This window comes from Amblyomma americanum, chromosome 8 (genome assembly GCF_052857255.1).
Source record: "Amblyomma americanum isolate KBUSLIRL-KWMA chromosome 8, ASM5285725v1, whole genome shotgun sequence".
Lineage (NCBI taxonomy): Eukaryota > Metazoa > Arthropoda > Arachnida > Ixodida > Ixodidae > Amblyomma > Amblyomma americanum.
This window is the reverse complement of record NC_135504.1, coordinates 76,563,941-76,591,294: the sequence shown is the minus strand read 5'-3', so window position 1 is coordinate 76,591,294 and position 27,354 is coordinate 76,563,941. Positions and strand designations below refer to the sequence as shown.

Here is a 27,354-nt window from a genome sequence, read left to right as displayed (position 1 = left end):
TTGTTTTAAAACCAATAGTGCACTTTTATCACACAAGGAAGGTAGACAAAAGACGAACTGAATGTTGGAAGCAAAGAAAACGGATGCTTGGCAGCGCCACAGGCGGCCAGGAGAGAGTCGATTTTTTATGGCGCTTCGCGTCTATGAGCTATGCGTGCCCCGTGGTTTTGTTTTTGACGCGCTTCTATTTACAAGTGCCAAACAACAGAGGGACTCCAAGTACCGCTTCAAGTGCTAGTTAAACTTTGAAGGAGCCTGTTAAGGCTTGTCAGATGATCGCCACGGTCGATGAAAAGCTATGATGGCACGATGGCCGGTGATCGTACAAGGAAGCACTTGTGTATTCGCACGCTTGCCCGGTGAAACATTCCCGTCTGTGCCAGTCAACTTCAAACTACTTAAACTTAACGAAAATCGTTTATCAGGGACGGGAGACAAGGTACAAGGCAGTTCAGAAAAATTGCTGATGGCCTAGCTCTGTTAGGCCAGGATATACCTAGCGAAAGCGCGGAGATTTCTGCATCAGAAGAGTGCATTCACTAGATGCGCCTTTATTGACGGCTGTAACTTCAGCTTCAGCCGTCGTGGCGGAGCGGTAGCGTTTCAGCCTCAAACGCCGAAGGCCCTGGTTCGATTCCGAACCTCAGCACCGGACTTCTTTTCTTTTATTTAGTGAGTGGGCGGGGGTTTCAGTGGCTCCCATGGATGCCGCCGCTGAATACGTTGGTTAGCGGTTATGCGCAGGCTCTGTTAAGGCGCGTTTATGCTGCGGCGAGGCGCGCGCGCGCGAGCCCTGCACGGCGAAGTCACGTCGGTCAAAGCGAGACCCTCTATACTCCAACTGCGCTTGACCGCCGACGCGTTCGGCGGCTTCGGCGCACTCTGACCGCATTGGCAGGGAGATTGGCGCATGTATCTATTTCGCGCCGAGTGCGCCAGCCGCCGCCGGCCCGGCCAGACTGATTTGGCTCCGCGGCGAGGTGCGCGTTATACTCAATAGCTGAGGCAGTTCGGCGGAGCTGTTCTTTTCGAGCTCGGCTATTTTAATCCATTCACAGTACATATCTGAAGGTGCATGCAAGTTGGCGAGAGAGCCAGATCCAGTGGACCCATTGGATCTAGCGGAAGCCGTTGAAGGGTCGTGCGCCGGCTTTGGTTTCAAGCCGCCGACTTTAAACGCGACCGCCCTCGAGCACCTATTTGTTTTTGTGGCAAAAAATAAATAAAGAACTTAGCCCTTGCAACCGTGGGAGACCTCGACGCCGCCTGCTGCCCCGTGCAACCGCGCCGTTCAAGGAATCACAAACCGTTGGCCCCAAAGCCCCGGCCAGCCTCCGATGGGCGCAATGCACCCCTCGCGACTCCCTGCACTGGGGTTATGATATTTAGTTTGCAACGGCTGCTCTCTGAGGAAGGGGGAAACCACCCGCCGGCGCCTAACTTAACCGTGCTCCCTCAAAAGCATCGCACGCTCTGTGGGGCTGAGGTCGCTGAAATGCAGGCCAGAGTTTTGGCGAGCGAGAACTACGTCGTCGGGTTCGGGAACGGGATCCATCGTAACGCTGGCAAGACGCCGGTGCAAACGTAAACGAAGCGACGGTGCCGACCCCGCATAGATGCCTTCAACGTGCGGCGGCGGTAGCTTTCATTTCGGCAGCGGCTAGACCGCACCGCTAGCCGCCAGAAATCACGGAGTCTTCGTTTACGTCACGTTTCTCGTCACTCTATCCTGTGACGTCATAAGAGTTCTCCGTGTCGTTATAAGAGTTCTTGAGCTTGAATCGGAGTGGCGGGAAAAAATTTTTTTACTTCGAATCTAAATTTCTTTGAAATAAATGCATCTTTCGCTCCCGGACAAGCGTCAACAAAGCCATGAAATGCCGAACTATCAGATATTGCTAACAAAAAAATTTTGATAGGGTTCTCCTCAGTGTCCCTGTAAGGCATGAGACCTTTCTCTGAGCGCTGGGAGTATATAGCACACACAGATGTGCTCCGGGCGTACGAACAGGCGCAAGTCCAGGAACTGGAGTTGGTTGTCTTGCGGCAATTTCCCCATCAGAGTGAAATCTTTAATGTTGAATTCCAATGGCAGATCGAGAGCGCTCCGCCGGATCACAAACGGAGCGCGTAGTTCAGGCGGAGATCACTCCTCCCATTTTGCCGATGGAATGCATGCGCTCCCGCGGGGGCACTTCAGCGCAAGAATAGTTCAGGCAACATGGCGGCGCCCTTCGAGGCGCGGCCTCTCGCTTCACCAGCGATTCGTCCTTGCCGCCACTCTGTCTCTCGCGTTCACGGCAAACAAAAGGCGCACGAAGCTTTCGCTTTGTGTGATGATGCCCGCACCACAAAATTCCAGCGATGAAACAGGCCAAATTTTCAGATTGCTTCCTTATTTACAGAGCTGCTAGGCTTAGAGAGTACGCGTCATCCGACGTCAGAGAGCGCGGGAGGTTCAAATAAGTCAACGATTTCGGTCTAAAAAGCGGTCACAAAGAATTGACCGCGATGGAATTGACATCCCGTTAAGAGAATTTTTTGTTTTAACTTGTGCTGACGCGAACAAAACGAAAAATAATTACATTTGGGAGAATTCAATTTAAAAAAAGTAAGAAATACTGCTTGTACGTTTCCCGGATCACCGCGTAGCGACGACAGGAAGTTCGCGTATGCGACAGGACGGATGCAGCCGGTCATGACCGGAAGCAGACGCGGGAAAGTAAAACGTCGCGCGAGGTTCCGGTCAAATCTGCCGATTTCGGCGGAGCAAATATCGCTGCTCCACGGAGCGATCCGGGATCGACGTCTGATCCCGATCTGCCATTGGAACAGACAACTCGCACTCCCATTTTGCCATTGGAATACGATTGCTCCCAACAGAGCAGAAAAACTTGATCCGGATCTGCCATTGGAATTCAACATAAGATTCTCTGCGAATATGTTGAAAAGTTCCTCTACATGACTGTGGGGTCCCAAGTCAGAGGCCTCGAAGACGATCAGAACGTCATCCACATAGTGGAACACGTTGAGTGAGCTGCTGTTCTCTAGGGCTTTTGTCACTTTTCTGTCACAGCGTCCGAGTAGCAGATCGCTGAGAAGCGGCGCCACGCATGATCCTATATACATAATCGTTTTTGCTGCATGTAAAGTCCACCTTTAAATGACCCCTGCGCTTCAGGGAAGCTGGCACAACTATAAAATCACGGGCATTTTGAAACCTAACGGTTCCCATTGTTTCGACGCTTTCCTTCAGCACCTCGAACAACAACTCGTGCGGTGGAGAGTAAAAAAGGACTTTCAAGTCGACCGAGAAAATGTTTGCCCCTTGCGGGAACTGTTCTTCGAGGTGCCTTGAAACTTTTTTGCGCAGGATTCTTTATCAGGAAAGAGCCGTCCACAGCTAGCAAGGAAAGGGACACTTGTAGAAATTGCCCCAACACGTGCTGCCGACTGCCTCGCTCATTATCGTTAAATTTTTACACACTCATTCATCCGGAGAGATCTCATCGTGTGGACACATTTTGCGGACCAGTTTTGCGGACACAACTGAGCCCTATAATTTATTTATTTATTAATTTATTTAATCACACTGTCAGCTTCTGCCAAGAAAGGAGTTACGATTGTTGAACAATATAAAACACAATACAAAGCTACAATGTACAATCAGACATGCGACAATTCAATACATAGCATTTAGGGTAGAAAGCACAACATAACATAAACTGAAAATGAAAATTGGTCTTTGGGAAAGGAAATGGCGCAGTATCTGTCTCATATATCGTTGGACACTCGAACCGCGCCGTAAGGGAAGGGATAAAGGAGAGAGTGAAAAAAGAAAGGAAGAAAGAGGTGCTCTAGTGGAGGGCCCCGGAATAATTTCCACCACATGGGGATTGAGAATAGCTGCGTACGTGAGCTCTACCGTTATCTCCGGGCCGTCCTCATCAAAGGCAGAAGACGCAAATATTCCCAGCCACATCCTCTGCTAACACAATATGAAGCGACATTTATTTACAATTTACAATACCCCTAAGGGCCCTCGTGCGAGGGTATTACATAAGGGGGGGGCGATACAAGCATAAAAATATGGCACAGGCATTAGAAACAAAATACACGTAATAATTAATTAAAAACTAGTAATGTACACAAATAACAACAACAAACAACGCAGAAGAAAATACTCAGTAAATGCACATAATACAACAAAAATACCAAATCTGTTAGTCCATGGTTTGTTTTAACGAATGCTGAAACGATTGTGGGTTAACCTCAGTAGCTATGTGTGATGGCAAGTTATTCCAATCTATTATAGTGCGAGGAATGAATGATTTCGAGTAGAGCAATGAACGGCATGTGACGCGTTTTATTTTGTTAACGTGGTCGCGGCGAGGAAAGACTGCAGGGTGTGGCAAAAAGAAGTCGTCGTGGAGGGTGGGATGGTGATACAGTTTGTGAAGCAAGGTTAGGCGAGCGAAATGGCGTCGACATGATAGCGGTTCCAACTCGGCACGTTGTTTTAATGCTGTGACACTGGTGAAGCGTGAATAATCTGAAAAGATGAAGCGAACAGCACGGTTTTGCAGGGATTCAAGGTTGTTTATGATGTAAGCTTGATGAGGGTCCCATATGGCAGACGCATACTCAACTTTCGGGCGGATTAGCGTGATGTAAGCAAGTTTTTTTAAGTGTGAAGGCGCGTGTTTGAGATTACGCCTAAGAAGGCCGAGTGCGCGATTTGCTGATGCTAAGATTGTGTTAATATGGTAATGCCAAGTTAGGTCAGACTGAAAGTGAACTCCTAGGTACTTGTAAGTTGTTGTAAGTTCAACTTTATCGTTATTGAGGAAGTATGTTGTAGCAATTCGAGTGGAACGGTTAGTAAACGACATTAACTTTGTTTTGGATGCATTTAGAGACATTAGCCAGGAAGAACACCAAGCCGTTACAGCGTCAAGATCAGTTTGAAGTGATTGGCGGTCGGTTTCATTAGTAATATTACGATATATTACACAATCATCCGCGAATAACCTAATTTGAGACGATACACACTTGGGTAGATCGTTAATAAAAATTAAAAAGAGCAGAGGGCCAAGTACACTTCCCTGGGGGACTCCAGATGTTACGGGGACAGAAGACGAGTTAAAGCCGTTGACAGAGGTGAATTGTTTTCTGTTATCGAGGAATTGTTTTATCCATGAAATAACGCTGGGATGGAGATTTAAGTTTGTCAATTTGGTTAGGAGCCTGTGATGGGGAACGCGATCAAAAGCTTTAGAATAGTCTAAAAATACTGCGTCAACCTGTAAGCCAGCGTCTACTGCGGAAAATATGTCGTTAGTAAATCCAGTTGGAGAATACTCCAAACAGGAGCCTTCCACAACCTTCACATTCTACATAAGATGTATCCGGAGCAGTATAGGGATACATGTCCGTGGTGTGGGGCAACCCCCACGCTGTATCATATCACATGGGAATGCATACACAATGTAGCTTTCCGAGGTAGCAAAGAGCCAAATGCGGAGCAGTGGGAGGACAGGCTAACCAGCAGCCAGCTCAAGGTCCAAAGAGACCTAGCGAGCCACACATGCCGGATGGCCAGGGACAGTGGTGCCTTGGACTAGGGGCGCCAAACACGCTCAGCCTGGAAGACATCGGCAATCTTCGGGCAAGCAGCAAGTCTCCTTTATTAGAGCAATAAAGTTTATTCACTCACTCACTCACCACATGGGGATCCTTAACGTGCACTGATATCGCACAGCACACAGGCGCTTTAGTGTTTCGCCTCCATAAAAACGCAGCCGCCGCGGTAGGGTTCGAACCCAGGAACTCCGGATCAGTAGCCGAAACTGGTCAAAATTGGTTTCCTTCAAACCATTTACAAAACGAAAGCCACAAATGTAGCGGAAATAAATAATCAAAAGCAATATGTAATACATCAGCCGATCACCGCCTCGTGAGGAATACGATTACTACTTCAAGTAATTTAAAACAGCACAATGTCCCAAGCAGGCGCAGACAGTAAATTACAGAAAGGATTAAGACAAGATTAAATGGGATATGGGTCAAAAACATACAAAAAGGTAGGCAAAGTCTTGTACCGGTGGGAGGGAACCAGAACCAACAAGAGCACTGCAGGGAAGGGGGGGGGGGAGGAGGTACAAGGCTACCTCTCCTTCCTTCCCCCCTTGAATGAGGGTGGAGGTGCAGCCTCTGCACTGGCCATTGAGTTTCTTACTATTAACTAGAGGGAAAGCTGGCGGCGCTGCACCTGAACCCCCATTGGCGCGCGCAAGGCATCATGGGGCGGTGAGCTACTTGGTGCGGGACAGTAGGTTTTTTTCAGGAACAGAGAGTGGCGTTACTGACATGTCCCGTTCCATCCACGGTGCAGACGACTTTGGCGCAAACGTAATGCGCAAAAGGCATAGTAGCGAAAACGCAACAGCACACGGCGCCAATAAAAAGGTGTTTGGTTTCCGAAGTGCCATTAAAACACCTCTTAAAGTGCTGAAGCGACAAATTTTTTTTCTGAAAACATTATTTTTAAAAATGCGCCTCTTAAGCACGCAATGCTGGCTTTTGTTGTCTGCAATACTTGGCCAGTAGGAAAGCAAGCCATCACTTATTTTGGGCAAACTTTACATTTACATGCTTTTCTGCTCGTTTGTTGCAATTTATAGACAGGATATTGAATGTTAGGACATTCTTGATTATCGAACAACGTTTGTATCTTCATTAATTTTTGGCCAAAAGTTGTGGTTCTGCTATCGGTAGCTCTCCGCCCCATGATGCTTAGAGCACCCATGGTGGCTGAGGTGGTCTCGAAGAAGCTCCATGCAAACTCCCTTAGGCGGGGCGCCAGCTTTCCCTGTAGGTAATTGTAATAAACTCTATTGGACTCACACGCCGACGACGGCATTCTGTGGAATGGCCCTATACTACTACTACTACTACCGCAGCAAAAGAAACTACGAAGCAAAAAGAAATTCACATAGATATCATGTGGTATTGGCCCAAAATTCTCAAGTTATCCAATAAAATTCCCAAAGATTCTGCGAATACACTCTACTCGTCGCCTCTGCAGAGCAAGGAACTTTTGAGGCGCACATGACCGAAAGCGAAATCGAGCGGCCACAAAGGCCACGCCCACGTCACAAAGCGATGCAAGTGTCACGTGCGCCTTTCGTAGCACCCGACATGGAGCGGAGAGCGGGCCGAGAGCACGTGACCAGCGCGCCGACGTGTGACGCGAAAATCCCCTCCCCCGTACCCCTTTTACAGCGCTCGGTTAGCAACCCCTCGGCCTCGGTCATTTTTCAAGCTTGCCTTGGCCTCACAAAAGGCAAACAATTCACGAGGGATCATAGGAACAGATGCGACAGCAGTGCTTTGCATTTCGTTTACCATTGGCCGCCTTCTCTTTTGATCTCGCCCTCACTTTTTCGTTCCGCTCATGCGTGGGTTTCTAACGGGCCTTCGTGCAGTGGGGGGCGGGGTTTGTGCATTTGCGTGTGCGGATATATGGCTTCATGAAGGGCATCCTGCGGGCATACACTGTATAGTCGTGCCTTGTTGATATCGACACTTTCCGGAGCAATAGTCTGCTACGTAAAGTGACTCGTCCGTGACAAAGCATGGCAAAGGAAAAAAAATTAAAATATTAAAAAAAAAACACCTAATGATTACGGTCACTTCAGTGCATACTATTCGGCAGGGATGTGGAGAGGGAAAGAGATAAACGAAAAGGTAAGGAGGTTAAACAGTTATGTGCAAATGATCCACATTCTTGGGTGGCCCCAGCGCGTTATCCTAGTAGCAATTATATATAAAATAATGTCGTAAAGTTTGTAGCACCTCCTTATGATGCGCAATGGCTTTTGATTACGTGATGGCATACTTTCATAAGCGGCAAAATTACTTTTGAAAATGTTAGATTGTATTATGCATTACCTTCCAAAATAGTGCGCGAATGTAATTTAATACCCGCCGCGGTGGCTGAGTGGCTAAGGCGCTCGTCTACTGAGCCGGAGGGCCTTGGTTGGAACCTGACCGCGGCGGCCGCGTTTCGATGGAGGCGAAACGCAAAAGGCCCCCGTGTGCTATGCAATGTTGCGCGTTAAGGTGGTCGAAATTATCCCGGAGACCTCCACTACGGCACCTCTTTCTTCTTTTCTTCTCTTAGTGATGCATGCTTGTTCAACATGACTTCAGTGGCAGTACAGGCAGAAAGAAGGGACGGGAAAGGACGCAAGAGTAAAGAGCGCTACCTTTACGGTGCGGTTCGGGTGTACACCGAGATATGTGGGACAGTTACTGCGCAGAGGTGGGCAACCTCATGAGGTCGACATCAATCTCAAAATGACCCCTATCCCACGTCGTGAGGTGAGGTTGATGGGAGGTCTGCGACGGCTCGAAATTTTGTGAGTGAGGTCAGCGAATCAGACTTCAACCTCCCGCGTGAGTTTGAGGTTGAGTGATGTCAATCAGTGGGGTCGAAATTTTGAGGTCGACACTTTTTGCAGTTGCCACGTCTTACTCCGACGAGTGCCGCTTCCGAAGTGGAGTTGCAGCGCACCTCCGCAATGTTCGTGCAATGACGCTTGGTGTTCGGTTTCCCCTGTCTAGACAACCGAATGCCACAGTCCGCTCCTAGCTTTCTGTGCTGCGCCGTAATGTCCGTTCAGCTCGCGCCTACAGGAGGACGCACCCCTCTGGTCTTCCTGCAAGGGGTGCTGCTGTCACGGCACGCCACCCTCCCTCCCCTTGCCCCGCTGGCGTAGCACCCGTAGCTGCCTGCCGGTCGGCTCAAACTCGCAAGAGCGCGCAAAGCACGTAGCTCACGGTGATCCGCGGTGGCTTTGTTTGATGTCGCAAGCAAATATGTTCAGTCCAACAAGCACGCAATAAATTCGTCGCAGCGCGGATGGCCCAAGCAAGACTGCTTCGTGTTCATGCTCGTTGCCGGAGCTGTCGTCACGACTCTTGCATTGCAGTCGAGTAAAGGAGATCGTGCTGTAAATTGCAAGCTGAGAGCAGAAACTGGAGCAGTCGGCAGAGACGAGACAATGTGATTCAGGTGGTTCCTAACAAGGACACCTGCTGATTTGATTAAAAAAAGCACGAGGTCAGAAAAGCCTGTAAAAGACCGTCGAAGCTTTTGATCGGTGTCTTCCCCTTTCAAATCTCGCACTAATTCTGTACATTTCCGTTCCGCAATGCAAGCAGATGGAAAAAGAATTTCACTTTTATATCCTTCAAAATAACCTCTCTTTAGGCTCCTGTTTGTTGTTCCTTCTCGGAAATTCGCATATTATGCAGAAAAACCGCAGCATGGGGCGAGCGTATCAGCATAGCGGTGTTATAATAGTAAAATATGCAAAACTATAATAAATGCATGATGATGTGGTAGCTGATTCCTTTTTTTAATGAACATGAGTGAATACAACTGATTACGTGCTGGCGTTGTGCGGCGGAGTTGGTGTTTCAAACTTTCAAAAATGACGTTTAATGGGGCACACTGTTGATAGCTTGCGTTTTAACTGTATGATTTTTGCTTGTAAGCTTGTAATCATTATTTTTTTTATTCCTTTCTCGTATGGGATAAGTTAGGTTTGCAGCCTCCTTTGCGTACGACCAGGCGCTACTCACACCGTTATCTTTCCTTTAACCGGTTTGCAGAGACCCATCGTTCACCTTAAACGGCTTCGCAGAATGCTCGCGCGGTGCTCGCGGCTAAAAAACTTCCGAGGATGCTGGCGTACCATTGATTAGTTCAGTTTTGTAGGAAAGCAAGTGATTGATTCAAAGCAGCTTCTCTCAGACTGGTTGACGAAATGGTACCCAGAATTATGTTCAGGCGTATGAGTATTTAAGCGTTTTTTTTTTTGGTCCCGGGTTTGGGGGGGGGGGGGGGGGGGAGATTTCGCTGCGGCGAAATTTCAGCGGAGAGCTTTGGTGCTCTTGACAGAGAGAGCGGTTCACTCTGCCAACTCTAGGCAGTTGTTTTGACCCGTGGGATTTCAATAGTCGACACAGTGTTCGAAGACGTAAATTAGCCCCTTCCTGCAAAGTGCCCCGGGATCACCGAGTCGTGAGAGAATTCCCAGGATTTCGAAACCATTACCATCGCCACCTGGAGGGAAGTGGCGGAAACGGGGGAGGGTCTTGACCTCCCAGGAACATCAACATCATCGTCCTTAATTATTAGCTGCAGGTATTCCTGATTTAATAATAATAATAATTGTTTTTTTCGGGAAAAAATGGCGCAGTATCTGTCTCATATATCGTTGGACACCTGAACCGCGCCGTAAGGGAAGGGATAAGGAAGAGTGAAAGAAGAAAGGAAGAAGGAGGTGCCGTAGTGGAGGGCTCCGGAATAATTTCGACCACCTGGGGATCTTTAACGCGCACTGACATCGCACAGCACACGGGCGCCTTAGCGTTTTTCCTCCATAAAAACGCAGCCGCCGCGGTCGGGTTCGAACCCGGGAACTCCGGATCAGTAGTCGAGCGCCCTAACCACTGAGCCACCGCGGCGAGGCTATTCCTATTTTCCCACTCAATAATTGTCCTCGGATACTCGTAATGTACATTATTTAACCAATATTCTGGAAACATTTTAATTAGTAGCAGTATATTGACTTCCCCGGGCTCATAAGGATACGCTATTATTATCATCATCGCCATCACCTCGAGGGTCAACGGCATGTGTCGTTGCATGATCGTTGCAGTGTGTCAAACATGAGAACTGGCCCGTTTACCTGCTGGACAATCCGAATGTCATTAATGTGGACCGAGCTGCAGGCACTCTTGGTAATGCGTCATGCGCGCATGTTAGTAATGTCGGATCCATATGGACCTTGAAAAGGGGTGGGGGGGACCTGGTATGACGTGACATTACATCGTTGTCACGTGGCTAGGTTTTAAAAAAAAAAAAGCTTTATTTCTTCCTTACGAGGAAAAAGAAAGCTGAGGCTGAAGGCCTGTAGCACCTGACGAGGCCTCAGCTTGACGTCATATAACACAGCCGTCACGTGACAAGGTTTGACGTCACATTACATCGTTGCCACGTGACCTGGTATTACGTCACACTCATATGATGTCATCACTAATACTGATTAGTCTTAGTGTTACCTAATTACAATAGGCACGGAATAGGCATGTTGATCAGCGCACGGTAATTAACATTAATTAATGATGTGACGTCATCATCTTCGTCACGTGACTCGTCGGCTCGTGACGTCACATGGTGCCGTTTCTTGCGGATATTACCTTGAAAGTGAGCCATCTAATGCTTTCGCATTAATAAAAGAAGCGGCTTGTTTCTACTTCAACAAATACAACGCGCCTCGGTTGGCGTACTGCACTCGCGGCTTGTTTTCGAAAGCAGCGTACACAGGACTGAAAAGAGCGTTTGCTGGGTGGCTGAGTGCTCTCGCTATGCCGGATAGAAACGAAATATACTGATATGTGCCTGCGTAGCCGCTACATTGGAAAGCACATCGGCGACCATTTTCTGTACATTCGCTCTTCCCAAGTCTAAGAAGAGTATCGTGAATACCCCCCCCCCCCCCCCTCCCAATTTCTGGTAGATGGTGTAGAGGGTCTGTGTTTGCCAATTGCCCGTTCGTGCGTGAATAAGCGACAGGCTTCCAATACGAACAGGTATACACGAAGCAGTTGCCGAATATTGACACTGATAAGTTTACAATTAGTGAAGCAAACTTCATGAAAAAAGTGCCCCCCCGACGTACCGGTGGTAACCGCGTAAGGGACAGGTCGGCACTTTTTTTTTTTTATGTTGAGGTGAGATGGAGATTTTTTAGGTCAAATGCCCACCTCTTCATCATGCATGCATCTCCATTTTTGCACCGCTGTTTCGCTGATGTATTGCATTCAAAATACAGTAAAATAAATATCTAATTTAATTGGGAATTCAGGGTTTGTTGTTATCGCTGTTTATATTAATACGACAAAAATGGATAGGCCCAATAGCCTGTGTCCATTCTCACCCTGTACATTGTCCGGACAGAGAGTGTCCCTAATAAGAATTTGAAAATGTATTACACATTCGTCCCCAGAAAAATTTCCATCTTTCACCATTAATTTTGGTACCGCTGGACAACACAAGAGGCAACTCGCTAAAAAAAAAATGGTTTTGAGGAAAGGGATGGTTGCAGTAGCTGGCGCACATCTCGGTGGACACCTCAACCGCGCCCTAAGGGAAGGCATACGAAGAAAGGCAGTGACAAAAACAAAAAAAATATTTAAGGCGATCTGGATGAGGTGTCGTAATCCGCGAAGGATCAAGATATCCGAGCGGTTAAATCAGAACCCGCTCCTCTGCTTCGTGGACCAAGACAACTTGCTCTGGGTGGCCGATTGGAATACGTCATTACTATCTTTGCAGACAGCGGTCGGATGAGGGCTCTAGATGGCACGGTGGTCTAAACGGAGCTCGGTTCTTCGCAAGGCCGCCTCCCAATTTGCGTTTGTTTCTTGAGGTGGTAGTATCAAGTGGTTTATTAAAATAACAATAAAAAAGGAAGGAAAATATTTTTGCTAGCCCCGGCATCTACTATCGATACTGAAGCACCTGAGCTGGGGCAGCAGGAATCAAGGATAGCAGGCAGAATGGAGAAATGAGAGAGGTGAAGGGACAGGAAGAGAAGATAGGGGGAGCAGTATGTACTGCTGTTTCTTGTAGTGAGGCGCGTCCGTTGTTCAGCGCAAACACTATAGCGCTCAATATTGTGGCTCCGTTATTAATGGCAGCCGGCGAAGCAGTTCCCGCCTTCAGAGCTGCAGAGGGCGTTGTCTCGCCCGACCCCGAGCGTCGACAATCGTGACCCCTGGCTGTTTCGCGAGGCGTGCTTTGTGCGGTGATTACAAGGCATGCGCTGCTCCGCCGGCGCCTAAGAGCCACCCAGCGTTTTCGGGCGTCTCATTATTTTTCCTCGCTTATTTCATTTCAGGAAATCCCATCGACGAGACTGCCGCGCCGAGCAGACAGCGTCCGGATATAATGGTTCCGACACAGCTGCCCTCTCGCCGCGGCGTTCTTCTCACGCGGGCCGACGAGCGCGCAACAAGGGCCCAGCCTGTCGGCTGACCTCGTGCGGCATAAATCACGCCACTCCACCAACGCACAGCTCGGCTCTTTGTTCCTTTTTTTTTTCTTTTTGCTACGGAACCGCCGCCGTCATGAAGGCCTGCCGAACGGGCGAAGCAGACGACGCAGTCGCGGCCGTCGACGCAGACGACGAACCCGTTTTCCGGCCTCTTCGCCGGAATAACTGGGTTGCATTCCGAAAGAGGGAGCGACGTGCCGCATCCGAACAGAGTTCACGCAACGCGCAGGGGCCGCTAAATTTGCCTAGTGGCCTTCCGCCATCTGACGATGGCTACGAGAACGAAGCATTCGGCGGCGAAGCGCAAAGACCGCAGCGAGATGTGGACGAAGCGCCGCCGAGCTACGCGTCGACGCTGCTGATGACGTCAGATGGCGTAGGCCAGCCGTGCGCCAGCTGCCCAGTGGCGGCGCCGTACGGCGACCGGGCGAACGAGGTCGGCTCGCGGAGCGCCGGACCAGACCCTCCAGAGAGCCCCGATGTGCGGGAGGTGAGCTGCCGCGATGTCGGTGTGAGTGCCCCGAGCGTAGCGGGTCGCCCAGGGCCCGGGATAGGAGCGGCCACGCTGGCTCGGCACCGCAACGACGCCGTCGCGGCGGGGGCTACCCGGCTGGAGCCGGGCCCGCCGCCGCACCACGAAGTGCTGCCCGACATCCTGAACGCGCACCTGCCGCCGCCGTACGCGACGCTGCCCCCTCCGTCGTCGTCTGCAAGGAGGCACCTTCCGCCGCCGCCTAGGCTTAGGCCGCCCCGTTGCGTTGTGGATACCGAGGTGGTGGAGCCCAAGCACTGCTGCGGCGTCCTCGTCACGCAGACCGTGAGCATCCGGTGGTTCATAGTGATGATCGCGTTCGTCGGTCTGTGCTGTGCTATCGTGGGCACCGTGCTGGGTGCACTCAAGGCGACCGGACGCGAGCACCTCACCGTCTCCCTGCTGATGATCGGTGAGTGATCCTCCCACTTTCAGGTGGCTCTGTTTACCTCCTGCCACAGCGCGCGCCTACCTGCTGCGGCAAGGGGGCGACGCACTGCCGTGTTTTGGAATGCGACCAGCCGTGGATGCCGCGCCCTCCTCCCACGATGCGGCAGGGCATTCCAGAGGGCAGCTGTTGCGAAGCCGATGCGCTGTCAAGAGTCGCTCTGCCCCCGCGTGTGAGCGTGTGTTATGACGAGCACCGCCGATCTCCTTACGGAAGGAACCCCTTGCGAGTGAGTGATTGAAGTGCGCTCGCATGTGGTCGCCCGTAGAGCCGACCATTGGTGGGCATTTGCAGCGCGGAGCTCTGCGCCAGCTCATTCCTTGGTCGCGGGCGTATCGACACATTCCTCGCCGATATTTCCGGGTGTTCTTTCCCCGTTTCGGCCTGACCATGCATAGGTGTCTTAGGGCAGTTAATCCCTTTCTAATCCGCGCGGCACCGTATCGCGCCAAGTTGACTGGGCCCGTCGTGAGCACTCCTCCTGCGCGGTGGCCTCGTTGCTGCTGTCGCCCGTCCCGAGCGGTGTGCCCGATTGGAAATCCCCGTTCGAGGAGGGCGGCTTGTCCCATTTGGGGCCGCCGACGCTGCTGAGAAAAAGTAGGACGGCCCCTTCCGGATTTTGCCGGCCACATCGTTTCCCGCCGCAGAGTGCGGCGCAGCGTGCTGTGCAACAGAAGGTGGGATGATGTTAAAGGACATAAGCGGGTCGTGATATCTGCAGCGGTAATCGAGAGGACGAAACGGGAGGAGCACGACTGTCAGGCTACGGATGGGTTTAAAGGAAGTGAAGCCCATAGAGCGTCGGCTGGGAAGTTTCCGGGGGGATAAAATGGGACCAACGCTTGTGGTTAGTCATAATTTCGTCTGGTACTAGCACAGTAGGACGAAACAGCTCGTCTATTCGTTCCGTCCTTCTTGCCCGTAGTGTTCTTTGCGCTGGTTCTTGAAGGTAAGCGATGCTGGAGGGGCCCGTGTTCTGCAGGGGTGTAAAGCGTCGAATGCTTCGGCTGATGGTTATTAGGGATTAATTTTTACCGCTCTGTTTGCCTCGTACCCGTTCTGTGATCTGCCGCCGTAGTGGATGACGTGTTTGAAGTGAGGCTGGTTGGATAAGTGCGCTATTTGCGTTATGTCACGGCTATCTCGAGCCGCTTAAGCATCTTCCGCCCGAACGACCAGTCTTCTGCTGGCATCTTTGGCTTGCTGTCTCCGCGCGCCCTTCTGGAGCGAGCGTTCGCGTGCAAAACAATTGTGACGATCGGAGATGTCCGCTGTCGACTGTACATAGGCATTATTGTTCGGCAGCCTGCTCACATTTCTTGCACAGGCGAATAAGTGTACGCGATAAGAAATAAAAATACCGAACCATGCAAGGAGTGGCAATGGGACGGGATTTAGCAGGCAGAGGTGATCGGCTGTGAGGCCGCATTATACGGATTCGAGTAGCCCCCTTCCACAGGAATCATAACAATACTAATAATGATAATACTTTATTCATCTTGCTGTGTGAAATCGTATTGCAGACCGCTTAGGCTTAGCTTTTGAGCTTTACAGGGCATGCAAATGTTGCGGTCTACTCCGTGCTACGCCTAGATGAATTACCCCAGTGCAGGAATGCATGTGTGGTGTTCAATGTTTTGGTCTCATTCGTAGACAAGGAACGTTATCGCTTAAGAAGACTACGCAAACACTCGTAAACACCCACGTGACATCAACAATGACGTAGTGTGTATGGCATGTGTACTTGTAATCGTTGCCAGCTATCGGCGCAAGTGTTTGTTTTTAATTTCATGTACTTTCCAGTTGTGTCACGCGTTCCATGTGTGGTCGGCCTGGTTACAAGAGGCACGAGCATGTTTCCAGGCCTTTTATGTAAGCGACCAGCCAACCAGAGAGGCAAAAAGCTGCCACACCCGAAGGCAACGAACGCGGACGCTGTACAAGCAAGTGCGAGCCAGGACAAAGAGCCCGTACGAGGAAAGATATGAACGCATCACAAAGAAACGCTGCGCGTTCCACTAGGATAAAAAGCTGCTGTGTTTGCAAGGACTGCCTTTGGTCATCTCGTGAGGATTCATAGGCGGATAATTTTTTCACTCTGGTGGGGTGACCTTTATGCAGACCTTGCGCTTCTCTGCGTACGAAATTAGGGCGGCAGCTTTTAGGAGCGCTGTTGTCGCTCATTTCACACTAATTGCAAGTCATTACACTTGAAGAAAGTGCCCCCATTACGTGCACGTTGACGTCGGCGCTTCGGAGGACGCGGTTGGTGCGACGCGCGTCTTTCAGTCTGCACGCGTGAAGGATAGCGGCCCCGCTGGAGCCAGTCGGCAGGCCCAGCCTGCGCTTACAGACACAGGCAACAACGAAGGGCAGTCGAGAGGACGCGCGCGCATTGCTCTGCATTCTTGCCTCGATCTCAGCACGAGCAGCAGCGTTGCCGCTTCCCGCACTGGCGCCTGGCAGGCGTGGGTTCGAATTCCACTCTCGTGATGTGGACAAACGTCTGTGCACCGGCAGAGGGAAACATGTTGCCTTTGAATTTATTCATGATCTTAATAACTTCTAGTAGTAGTTAAGCATTTTATTTCGGAGCAGAAATCAACTGCTTAAGTAAGCTTCGCCTGCCGCACCATGCCGAGCTGACTTTATAGAGAAGCTAGTCATGTGAGGACTGGGGATGGGGGAGGGGCTTAGAAAGGAATTTGAACAGCGACAGGACAGGCAGTGACTGTGCAAGATACGCACAGAGTTCAGGACACGACTGATCAGAGCGGGAACGGTACGGTCTTGTTACTGAAGTTGATGAAGTGTATGGTTGGGTTCATGGGGTCCGAAAGCGACTCGGGCTATGAGGGACGCCGTAGTGGAGTGCTCCGGAATAATTTCGACCACCTGGGGTTCTTTAACGTGCACTGACATCGCACATGTACACGGGCCCTATAGTATTCCGCCTCCATCGAAATAAGACCTTCGCAGCCGGGATCGAACCCGCGTCTTTCGGTTCAGCAGCCTGGAGCCATAACCACTGAGCCACCGCGGCATCCTGGGAAATATAGAGGCGGGCTGTGGGGCTTCAAGAACGGCGAGCTCCAGCCTGAAGCCTAGGTATAGAACTGCGATATTAATTCAACACAAACAGCGGCATCCGATCGGCGGGCTGCTCGGACGACTGCGGCGTTTGGCTCTCGCGTGTGCGCAGATGCTTCGCTCAGCGCGGCAGAAATGCTCGGAATCGGCCCGAGTGAAAACGTGCAGTCCGGTTTCTGTCGGGGCGACATGCGCCAGCGGGCAAGTGGAACAACCCTGGCGTCGCCCATCGGACGAAAAGCGAGGGATTTTTCCCCCTCTTTCCGATATATATATCATCTGCGTGGACATGACATAGAGTGTGTGTGGCGGTGACCGTTTGGCTCCGCGGCAGCTCGCCCCTCCACATTCGTGGGTCGTGCGTCCCGGCAGCCTGAATGTTGTCGCTCTCTGCCGGACGTTTGTGAGCGGGCACCGTCACCCTGAAGCCCGCCGTGGAGATTTCGACTGCTGGGGTCGCGGGGCTGCATCCGGGCAGCGTTTTCATACTGGCGAAAAAATTAACGTGTTTCTTGGCCTGTTCAGTGCTCTGGCGTGTGGCGCTCCTGGGACTCACACATGTGATGCGGTCGGGGTAAGGAGGACGTCACGGGTTTTGTTCGATGGGCGCGGAGGTTTCTCTCAATCCTCTTTTCTCGCCGATGTATGCGTCCTCTGTTGCCGGGCAAAACACCGCCGGGAATGAATGGCCACATTGGGTGTAGTTAGCCGCCGCGGTGGCTGAGTGGTTATGGCTCTCGCCTGCGGGCCCGAAAGACGCGGGTTCGATCCCGGCCGCGGCGGTCGAATTTCGATGGAGGCGAAATTCTAGAGACCCGTGCGATGTCAGTGCACGTTAAAGAACCCCAGGTGGTCGAAATTCCCGGAGCCCTCTACTACGGCATCCCTCCTGACCTTAGTCGCTTTGGGACGTTAAACCCCCATAAACCAAACATTGGGTGTAGTTGTTCTCCGGTTCGCTTTAAACTGGCTGGTTGGTGGTAGAGCTTTATTTTCGTCGAAATTCCTTCCAAGTTTCTCTCTGGTACATCGCGAGTGGGTTCCCCATTCCCTACTCGCTTCCCCGTGGTCGCGTGAGGTGGCCAGGAGCCGTACTATACTCGGCGACTTGCAAAGCTCGAAATCGGGTTGGAACTGAGCACCGCAGCCTCGTCGAGACCTGCACGTCCATCGGCGGTGTGTCCCGTGCTAATCCACGCAGTGTGTACGAGCTAAGTCGGCCCGGTCATCACCACGTATACCTCACAGTGGGCCGATAATACACTCCCGTATACGTGAGTGTTTATGAGGGTTGGGTAAAGTGTTAAGTTGCCTCCTGACCATCTGCCCAGGTTTGGTCAAAGGCTGATCGGCGGGTGGGTATCTAAGCCTGATACGGGATAGTGCATAGTTATGTCGTGATGCGTGACCATATGAGCTCCCTGGCCGACCCCAAGCTGGGGCAGGCCACGGTCCTGTTGACGGAACCTCGGGCAAAATAATTTCTGTCTGGCGGGTTGGTGCCATACTGTCCTTTCCCTCAAGACTGGAGATGATGGCAGCGTGGACTCGGCCTTTCGCAAATTCTCGCGCTGCTGTCTTGAAATCGCTGAGAATACATTCAGCTTCCGTTGAGGCGATGCCGCCTGCTCCGCATGCTTCACCTCAACGGTGGCCGCCGCAAGAGGGTTGCCCGAGTTTGCCGACTATTCCTGTCGCGAAAGCCGCTCAGTCCTGGTAGGATACTCGGCGATTTGGACGTGGCCTGCCTGCTGGTGCTACGAATAGTGACAGTGTCTTGCCGCGGCATGGTGCTCAGGGGTGCATGTTCTTGGGGATGGGACGACTAATGTGCGGGTGTTAGTATGTATCGGTGGAGCTATACGGGACTGTGTGTGCATTCGTATCCAGTCTGCAGTTCTCGCAATGGGGTTCTTGATAGACGCTCGTGCTGAGCCACACGATGGGCTTCCGACAGTTCCGTCGTCGTAGTGTGCATCCCCATGGCTGTAGGTGGGAAGCCTCCCATGGCTAAAGGCTTTCTTCCGCTCGCTCAGTCCCCGATCCACTTGCTCCCACTCCTCTCGTTGGCTGATGAGATCTTACGATCGCCACTCTCGCGGAAAACGTGCTCGTGCTAACGGTGCCCCTGGCGCCTTCCCAAGGGAGGAGGAGGCAGTGGGTCGCGAAACCTAATCCGACGAGGGCGCCATCGCCAGCTCTTACCTCTAACCCAACTACTGCATGGGCGACGCGAGGTTCGCGGACTGCACGCGTTGTCGTCCTGGCAGCCTTGAACAAGCCCGCCGGTGTATCGCACCCCGTGGCCAGACGAGGAAGTCCGCACTGCATCAGCATGCGAACGACGCCTCTGGCTGCCGCCAGGTGTTGCGAAACAGGGGCACGCGGCGCGTAGTGAGTGAGAGGCGCGTAGGGGGTGACCAGACGGACGCTGTACGAGATACAGCAAGAAAAGCGGTTCATCTTTATCGCTGTGCACGGTGTGGTGACAAAGAAGGAAGGCGGCGGCGTTGAACGTAGATCCCCGGGGCGATACGAGTGGGTGGCGTTTCTATTTTCTGCGTCATTGCCGCCGCTCATTCCAATTGCCCGGGCACGTTCGGAGCGCATTGCGGGGCTAAACGGTGCTGATGCGTGCGGGGCAGCGCTGGCCACGGGGCGCTTCCGTTCTCCCCCACCTGCGTATGCGGGAGAAAAATGCGGGCCCGCTTCGGAGGCGGAAATGCGATATGCGGCTGTTGCAGCGGCCGGCCTGCGCTCTTGACACCTGCGGCTTTTGAGGTGCCCCATTCAACGGACGTCAAAGGACACTTGAAAGAAAAAAGGGCCGCTATGAATTTTGTCTTAATGTTTTTTTTGCGTTGCATATCTGTCACGCCTTGCTTGGCTCAGAGGTACACTGGTAGCTACTCCATTTATTGTTCTGAGTAAAAAATTCATGGTTATCTGGCTCTGTTGACGTTTGTCCGGCAGAAGAAGGTGCATGTATCCGCGTGAAAACTGCATTTAGAAATCTCGCCGCCAGTCGTTCCAAACTGGTCACGTCGTTACTGAAAAAAAGACAGGTTGCCGCCATTTTGAAGCGAATAGACACTCTTAGAATAGGGGACACAATCGCGTAGGGGGATAGGGGAATAGCAGGGCGCATGCGCAGGACAATAGCCCGAAGGGCGTAGTTGAGCGGCACGTGCGCACTGTTGCTTCTTCATTCCCCTATAACCGGTAGGGTGGCCCTATTCTAAAGCTCCCTAATCCGCCATCCCGAATTGGTGTCGATGCCGGCATTTTAATTTGGAAACCAAATAAAACTCTGGGCGTCTGCACCGAGGCGGACAGGTTGCCGCCGTGTCGAAGTGAATGGCGCCCAAAACTCTGTGTAGAGGCACGCATTTTGCTTTTCTTTGATTTTCTAGCCCACGAATGTTTCGTTTTCGGTGAGATACGTCTCTTTTGTCTGTCGATGCAGGCCTGCTTCAGTAATTCCCTCTAGAGCCCCCTTGAACATGTCCTTCTTCCCTGTTATATAGCCAGAAACTGGCCGTGCCTTCCTCGATGTGGCGTCCTGTCGCTGGCCTTCGAGGGCCGTAAGAGAGCAGACGGGGGAAGCAGGTTTGTGGGATGCCTGCTCTCTCCTCCGCTCTGGAAACAGGGCCAGCAGGCGAACGGGGACGGCCCGCTTCTCGGCGGCCTCCCAGCGAGGCCGCAGCCACAAGGGCGGCTGTGCGTGCCACTTGCGAGCGTCCTCTCCGTCTAGCCGCGCAATCGGAATTTCGCATTGCGCGTCTGCCAACCGACCCGCCGCGGCGGCTCATCGGGTCTGCAGGGACCGTTCGGCTGCGGAGCACTAGACTCAAATGCCGGCCGCGTTTCGATGGAGGCGGAGTGTGCTGAGCGATGGTCGACGTCAATGCGGCGCTTCATTTCCTGCTTCCCTTCACTCCCTCCTTCAAGCCTTCCCCTTCAGGAAATGGCGCAGTCTCACATCTTCGGTGGACACGCCGTGAGGGTGGGGAGGAAATGAAAGAAAAAAAAGGAGAGAAGGAGCGTCCCGATAGGTGAGTGGTGGTGGAAAGCATTTATTTGGGTACACAGAGAGGTGCTCGGGGAGGGGTATAGTGGTTCTCGCCCCTTACAATGCAAGGCGGAGTCGCTCATTCCTGGATCCCTTTGGTCTTGGCCGCTGCGCCTAGGGCTCCGGAATAATTTCCACCACCCGAGGATCTTAAACGTGCACTGGCATTGCAAAGAACATGGGTGCCGTCCCTTCACGGCGCAGTTCTGGTGCCCACGAGGGAGAGCCTACTGCGGCTTTTCCTTTCCTCTGCACCAATCTAAACTGGAAAGCGACGCGTGGTCTTCGCCGGTCTGTAGAGAGGCCCTGCCAGGCCGCCGACAGCGCGGAGCTCTGAGGATGGCGGTAGTGTCACCGCTGTCCTGCGTTGTGCGGTGAGTGCTGGGCAACGTTAGTTTTCTTTCTTTTTTCTCCGCCCACACTAATATATATACATATGTCTTATGAAGTTTCTCAAAGTGACCACGCCATGCCGTCTTTTGGGGGACGTCGCGGAAGTAACATCGGTGCTGCGATTGCACCAATCCACGCGGTTTGTCGGACAAACGCAGTCCCTCCAACCTGCTGGCTGCCTGATGGGCGGACAGCAAGGCATGGTCCGTAGCAGGACGCAGTTTTAATAACAATAATAATAATAATTGGTTTTTGGTGGAAAGGAAATGGCGCAGTATCTGTCTCATATATCGTTGGACACCTGAACCGCGCCGTAAGGGAAGGGATAAAGGATGGAGTGAAAGAAGAAAAGAGGTGCCGTAGTGGAGGGCTTCGGAATAATTTCGACCACCTGGGGATCTTTAACGTGCACTGGCAGTTTTAACGATCCGTACTCACGGCATTTTTTGGCATGAACGCTGCGTGCTCTGCATGTGCGGCGCTCTGCACAATCGGACCTCTGCGGCTGGTATGTGGCTCGGTGTGTCGCAGGCTCCTCTGCCGACGGCGGGTGCTATAGGCCGAGTGAAAGGAGCGCATTCCCGCACTCCTCGCCTGACTGGATCCGATGCGAGGAAAGGGCACTGAGAGGACGCGGATGTGGTGCATCATCATTGGTCGCCAGGTGCGGTCGATGGTGGAGTCCTGGAGAGGTGAGCGTGCCACGAAGGGCGAAAAAAAAAAACGGGCTGTGTGCGTTGCTGTGCAGGACATTTTGAAAATAATTGCTTTTTGTGGAAAGGAAATTGCGCAGTATCTGTCTCACATATCGTTGAACACCTGAACCGCGCCGTAAGGGAAGGGATAAAGGATGGAGTGAAAGAAGAAAGGAAGAAAGAGGTGCCGTAGTGGAGGGCTCCGGAATAATTTCAACCACTTGGGGGTCTTTAACGTGCACTGACATCGCACAGCACACGGGCGCCTTAGTGTTTTGCCTCCATAAAAACGCAGCCGCCGCGGTCGGGTTCGAACTTGGGAACTCCAGATCAGTAGCCGAGCGCCCTAACCACTCAGCCACCGCCGCGGGGTAACGTTTTGAAAAGCCAACGGCAGAGTTTTGGGGAAAAGGCGAACCCGCAGGGGAGCGTTTCGACGACGACCTGCGTGCGGCACGCTAACGAGGGCGGACGTTAATTGCGCCGCCTGTCGGCTGCCCGTGGAAATCGGCCGGCGTATGAATGCGTACGCAGTCGCGGCAGGATTATTACGCGTTGTCCCCGCGAGTGAAAAGGGCGAATTAAACTGGCGCGTGACGGGAATTCGCGGGGAGGCCTCCCCGCTTGCCGTTGGGCTCCACCAGATGAAATAGATGGCGCTGGCATAGGCGCACGCGCTAATTCATTCCGTTTGGGACGCGAAACATTGGGGGCCGGACTCCGTGGACGCGATCGACTGCGGTGACAGGTAGCAATTTGCGTTAGAAACCTCTTGTCTAGCGGCCATTGCATGGTCGCTGGGGCGTGCGGCGGACTTCTCCGGTGATGGACGCCAGACTGCTCCTTCTTCGCGTCCTTTTCCAGCGAGCCCCACGATGTTTCGCTGAACGAAGGGAAGAATTTGTTCTGGTGCTATAGGAAGGTACAGCTTCAAAAACGGCAGTTTGCAGCCGCAACCCGTGCCCCCTCGGGTGTCATGTTATTTTGCTAAACAATTAGGTAGGGGTTTATTATCGCGAAAAAATGCAAGGAAGGAAGGAAAAGATGCTCCCGGCCGCTGCAATTGATATTTAATATCTTAAGCATCCGAGCGGCGGCAATAAAGGGAGAGGAAACCAACTAGAAACACGGATGGTAGCCGTGTAGAGAGAAAATACCAGGGGAAGCTTTGTGCATTCCAGTATTTACAAAAATATAAAAAGAGGTCAGCAACCAGCAAAGCAGTTAACGAAATGCTGTGTTAATGTTTACCACTTATGAACAAGCCAGATTCATTAAAATTCTTGCGCTTCTAATTTGATTACCTTATTTTTTAGCTAACAAGCAAAGCCACTCTGCGGCGGTCCTTAATCTGGGCGGAGCTCCGCCTAAATAGTAGACAGTTTTAGCTGTACGTACGCAACGGCTTAGCGTACGCAAGGAGTTTGCGGGGACGGTAGTGCGCAGAACGCAAGCGCAAGCCCTGCGTCTTGCGTGCGTACGCTAGCCAGCGGACTTTGCGTTGCGGCGCTTGCGTGGCTTGCGTACGCTAACTTTGACAAGATGGCGGCGCCCTGCTCGCCCGCTTCGGAATAAATACACGTCGCAGCTGGATTCTCCGACGCAATAGCTCGCTCAAATGGTAGCGGTTCGCTTTTATTTTGCCTAATCTTGCCCACGCGTAGCGGTATAAGCGATAACTAGCCCCTGTTTTTCAGATAATTTGGCGATTTTCAAGCTCCTAGGCCTAACTATATTCAGTGTGTTTTCCTCGTAGCAACGACACCTGGCGAAGCAGTTTTCTAGCTTTTAGCCAGTTCTTACATTTTCTTCGGTTTGCATAGTTTTTCTTCTTGGAACAAAAAAAGGCTCCCAATGCACTGACACTAGTTATCAGTAATCACGGATGAAATTTTATTCAACCGAGCGTTGATGTGGTTTGACGCCTTGTCACTAGATGGCGCCACGTGCGCCTGAGGGGCGCTACGGCACGGCCAGCTAAAACTATACTTCGGAGCGGACAGCGTAACGTACGCAGCGCCGTAGCGCTTTGCGTACGCACAGCTAAAACTGTCTATTATCAGGCTTCGTCCCCTACCTTGTCTAGTGCTTCGTGGTTGAAAGCGGGTTGCTTGGATAAAGCTAGGGCCTGAATATGTCGGTTTATAGGAAAAGCAAAAGCATGCTGAATACAATTTTTCGCTTTTAATCCACCCGCTGTGGTGGCTCACTGCACATGGTTAGCTACTGATCCGGATTTCCCGTGTTCGAAACCGACCGCGGCGGCCGCGTTTCGATGGAGGCGAAACGCTAAGGCGCCCGTGTGCTCTGAGATGTCTGTGCATGTTAAAGATCCCCGGGTGGTCGAAGCTATTCCGGAGCCGTCCACTACGGCACCTCTTTCTTCCTTTCTTCTTTCACACCCTACTTTATGCCTTCCATTACGTGGGGTGTCCGCCGATACGTGAGGCAGATATTGCGCGATTTCCTTAATAATAATAATAATAATAATAATAATAATAATAATAATAATAATAATAATAATAATAATAATAGGATTTGGGGGAAAGGAAATGGCGCAGTATCTGTCTCATATATCGTTGGACACCTGAGCCGCGTCGTAAGGGAAGGAATAAAGGAGGGAGTGAAAGAAGAAAGAGGTGCCGTAGTGGAGGGCTCGGGAATAATTTCTACCACCTGGGGATCTTTAACGCCCCGACCGCGGCGGCTGCGTTTTTATGGAGGAAAAACGCTAAGGCGCCCGTGTGCTGTGCGATGTCTGTGCACGTTAAAGATCCCCAGGTGGTCGAAATCATTGCGGAAGCCTCCACTACGGCACATCTCTCTCTTCCTTTCTTCTTTCACTCCCTCCTTTATCCCTTCCCTTACGGCGCGGTTCAGGTGTCCAACGATATATGAGACAGATACTGCGCCATTTCCTTTCCTCCCAAAACCAATTATTATTATTATTATCTTTAACGCGCACTGACATCGCACAGCACACGGGCGCCTTAGCGTTTTGCCTCCATAAAAACGCAGCCGCCGCGGTCGGGTTCGAACCCGGGAACTCCGGATCAGTAGCCGAGCGCCGTAACCATTGAGCCACCGCGGCGGGTATGCCATTTCCTTTCCCCGGAAACGAATTTTCATTTTTTTACTTTTAATCGAAAAGGCTACGGAGGGGGGAGGTTTTAATCGGCCACTCTGCGACGAATAAATGTCCAAGAAATAGACAGTTGAAATGCGACCCCGCGCCAACTGTAGGGTTAGCTCATAAATCCGCCCCTTTTCCCGCAGTGCTTGAAGTGTTTGGCCGACAGCGGGCGCTGTTCTGCCGTCTCTGCCAACGGGACGGCCGAGATCCGTCGACCGAGTTTCGCCCGCGCATGGCGTCTTCCCAAGGCGAATATTCGCGCGCGCGCGCAATTTTCGCCGGCGGGAGCGGGTGTTCAGAGGAAGCCTCCGTTCCGCTTACTGACAGGCGTGCCAGCTGCAGGAACGGTTCTGTGGCATGGCCCCCGCGTCGCGTCCCCTTCCAAGCCGGGCAGACGAGACCGAAACACTGGCGGTTGGCACGTTCTCGCTTTCGGCAACGAGACCGTCTTGACGAAATGTGCCCTCCATTTCACGCCGGTCCGAACCGATACTGGAGGGAAAAATACCTTAGACGGGTACCTTGAATGCACACAGTGGGCTGTTGCCATTAAATAGCCTTCTTTTATTTTTACTCGATTTTGCATGTAGAGGTGCCACAGATGCATTGCTCTGTGTACGCATTTTCGGGTGCATGAGGTTTGGAAAACAATCGTATGATGTGCAAGTTGCAGAGGGCGATGCAAACATTGCCTCGCCTTATTATGCCGTTCCTGCCTGCGCCAAATATGTCTCCATCATCAGCCTGCAGACTACGCCCACTGCAGGGCCTCTCCCGTGTGTCTCCAATTCGCCCTGTCCTTTGCCAGCAGCTCCCACCCAATAGGTCTCCAGTGCTGTGTGAACAAGGAAACATCAGTAGTAAATGAATAAATAACTGCTCTGCCTTGTCGAGTCCTCAAGTCGGGTTCCGGATATGACTGCTGGTGCCCAGTCCGAACGTGTCGGCTCCGACGCATGTGGTCGGCCCGCGTTTCCCTGCGCTATAAAGGTTTGCGCGCACTCGAGTGAGCCATTGAGTCGGTCGATGTGTACGTGCAACTGCTGCTTCTGTCGTCACGCCCGCATGTACAGGATTCTCCCGGAAACGTTGGACACAATTGTTCACGTCGTGTACAGCGCACTTGTTTGTCACCTCAACGGTAATGAGCTTGACCACCGATGCATCAGTCAAATGGATCGTCGATAAGCTGGATCGATGCAGAGGAAACGCGATGGCATTCGCCTTTTCGACTCCTCTTATGCAGTAATGGGAAACACAGGAAAGATTTTCTAAGGATGTCTTTAACGTTGCCGAGTCATTCTTACCGTCTCTCATTTTCGCTCACTCGAGCTGACTCCGCTCCTCTGCGAGCGGAGAAGGGGATCCCCTGCAGTATTTCCACTATTCGAGAGAGAAATCCCCCTAAACACTGCCTGTCATGGTACTACGCCGCCAACGACCGGAGTTTTGGCCTTCATGGCACTCCCAGTGCTGTCGAATTAAAACAGAACAATAATAAACATTCAACACAACTGAGGTGGCTGGTTGAAAAAATAACACGCGCGGAAGGAGCCCTCCTTTAAAGGTCCGGTCTTTGCGCGCTAGCCACTCGTCGTCGTTCGGATTATATCACCGCATTGCGCAGTGCAGCCCTGCGTGTGGCTGGGCAGGCGTCAACTGCGGCCAGGCGCAGATTGCGGAGACGGTCGGCGCACCTCTCGCTCCTTAATTCCCTCCCCAGGGCCGCCCTCGGCTTAACTCTGGCACGTGGCAAACGCTGTGGCTGGACGCCACGCACGGCACGAGTGGCGACTCGGTCGGGTCCGTTCGAGGAGTGTGGTTCGAGAAGCGGCGCTTACTCCCTTCCTTGTATGTA

The 27,354-nt window shown here is 52.0% G+C and overlaps 1 protein-coding gene across 1 annotated transcript in view; it reads left to right on the top strand.

The window, feature by feature from the left end:
• The window catches only part of LOC144101943 (uncharacterized), a 220,713-nt gene that overhangs the window by 10,880 nt on the left and 182,479 nt on the right, over window positions 1-27,354 (top strand). The window contains exon 3 of the mRNA XM_077635187.1: window positions 12,978-14,077. Within this exon, the coding sequence (XP_077491313.1) occupies window positions 13,207-14,077 (871 nt within the window). The 5' untranslated portion in view covers window positions 12,978-13,206. The remainder of the gene's footprint in view (window positions 1-12,977; window positions 14,078-27,354) is intronic.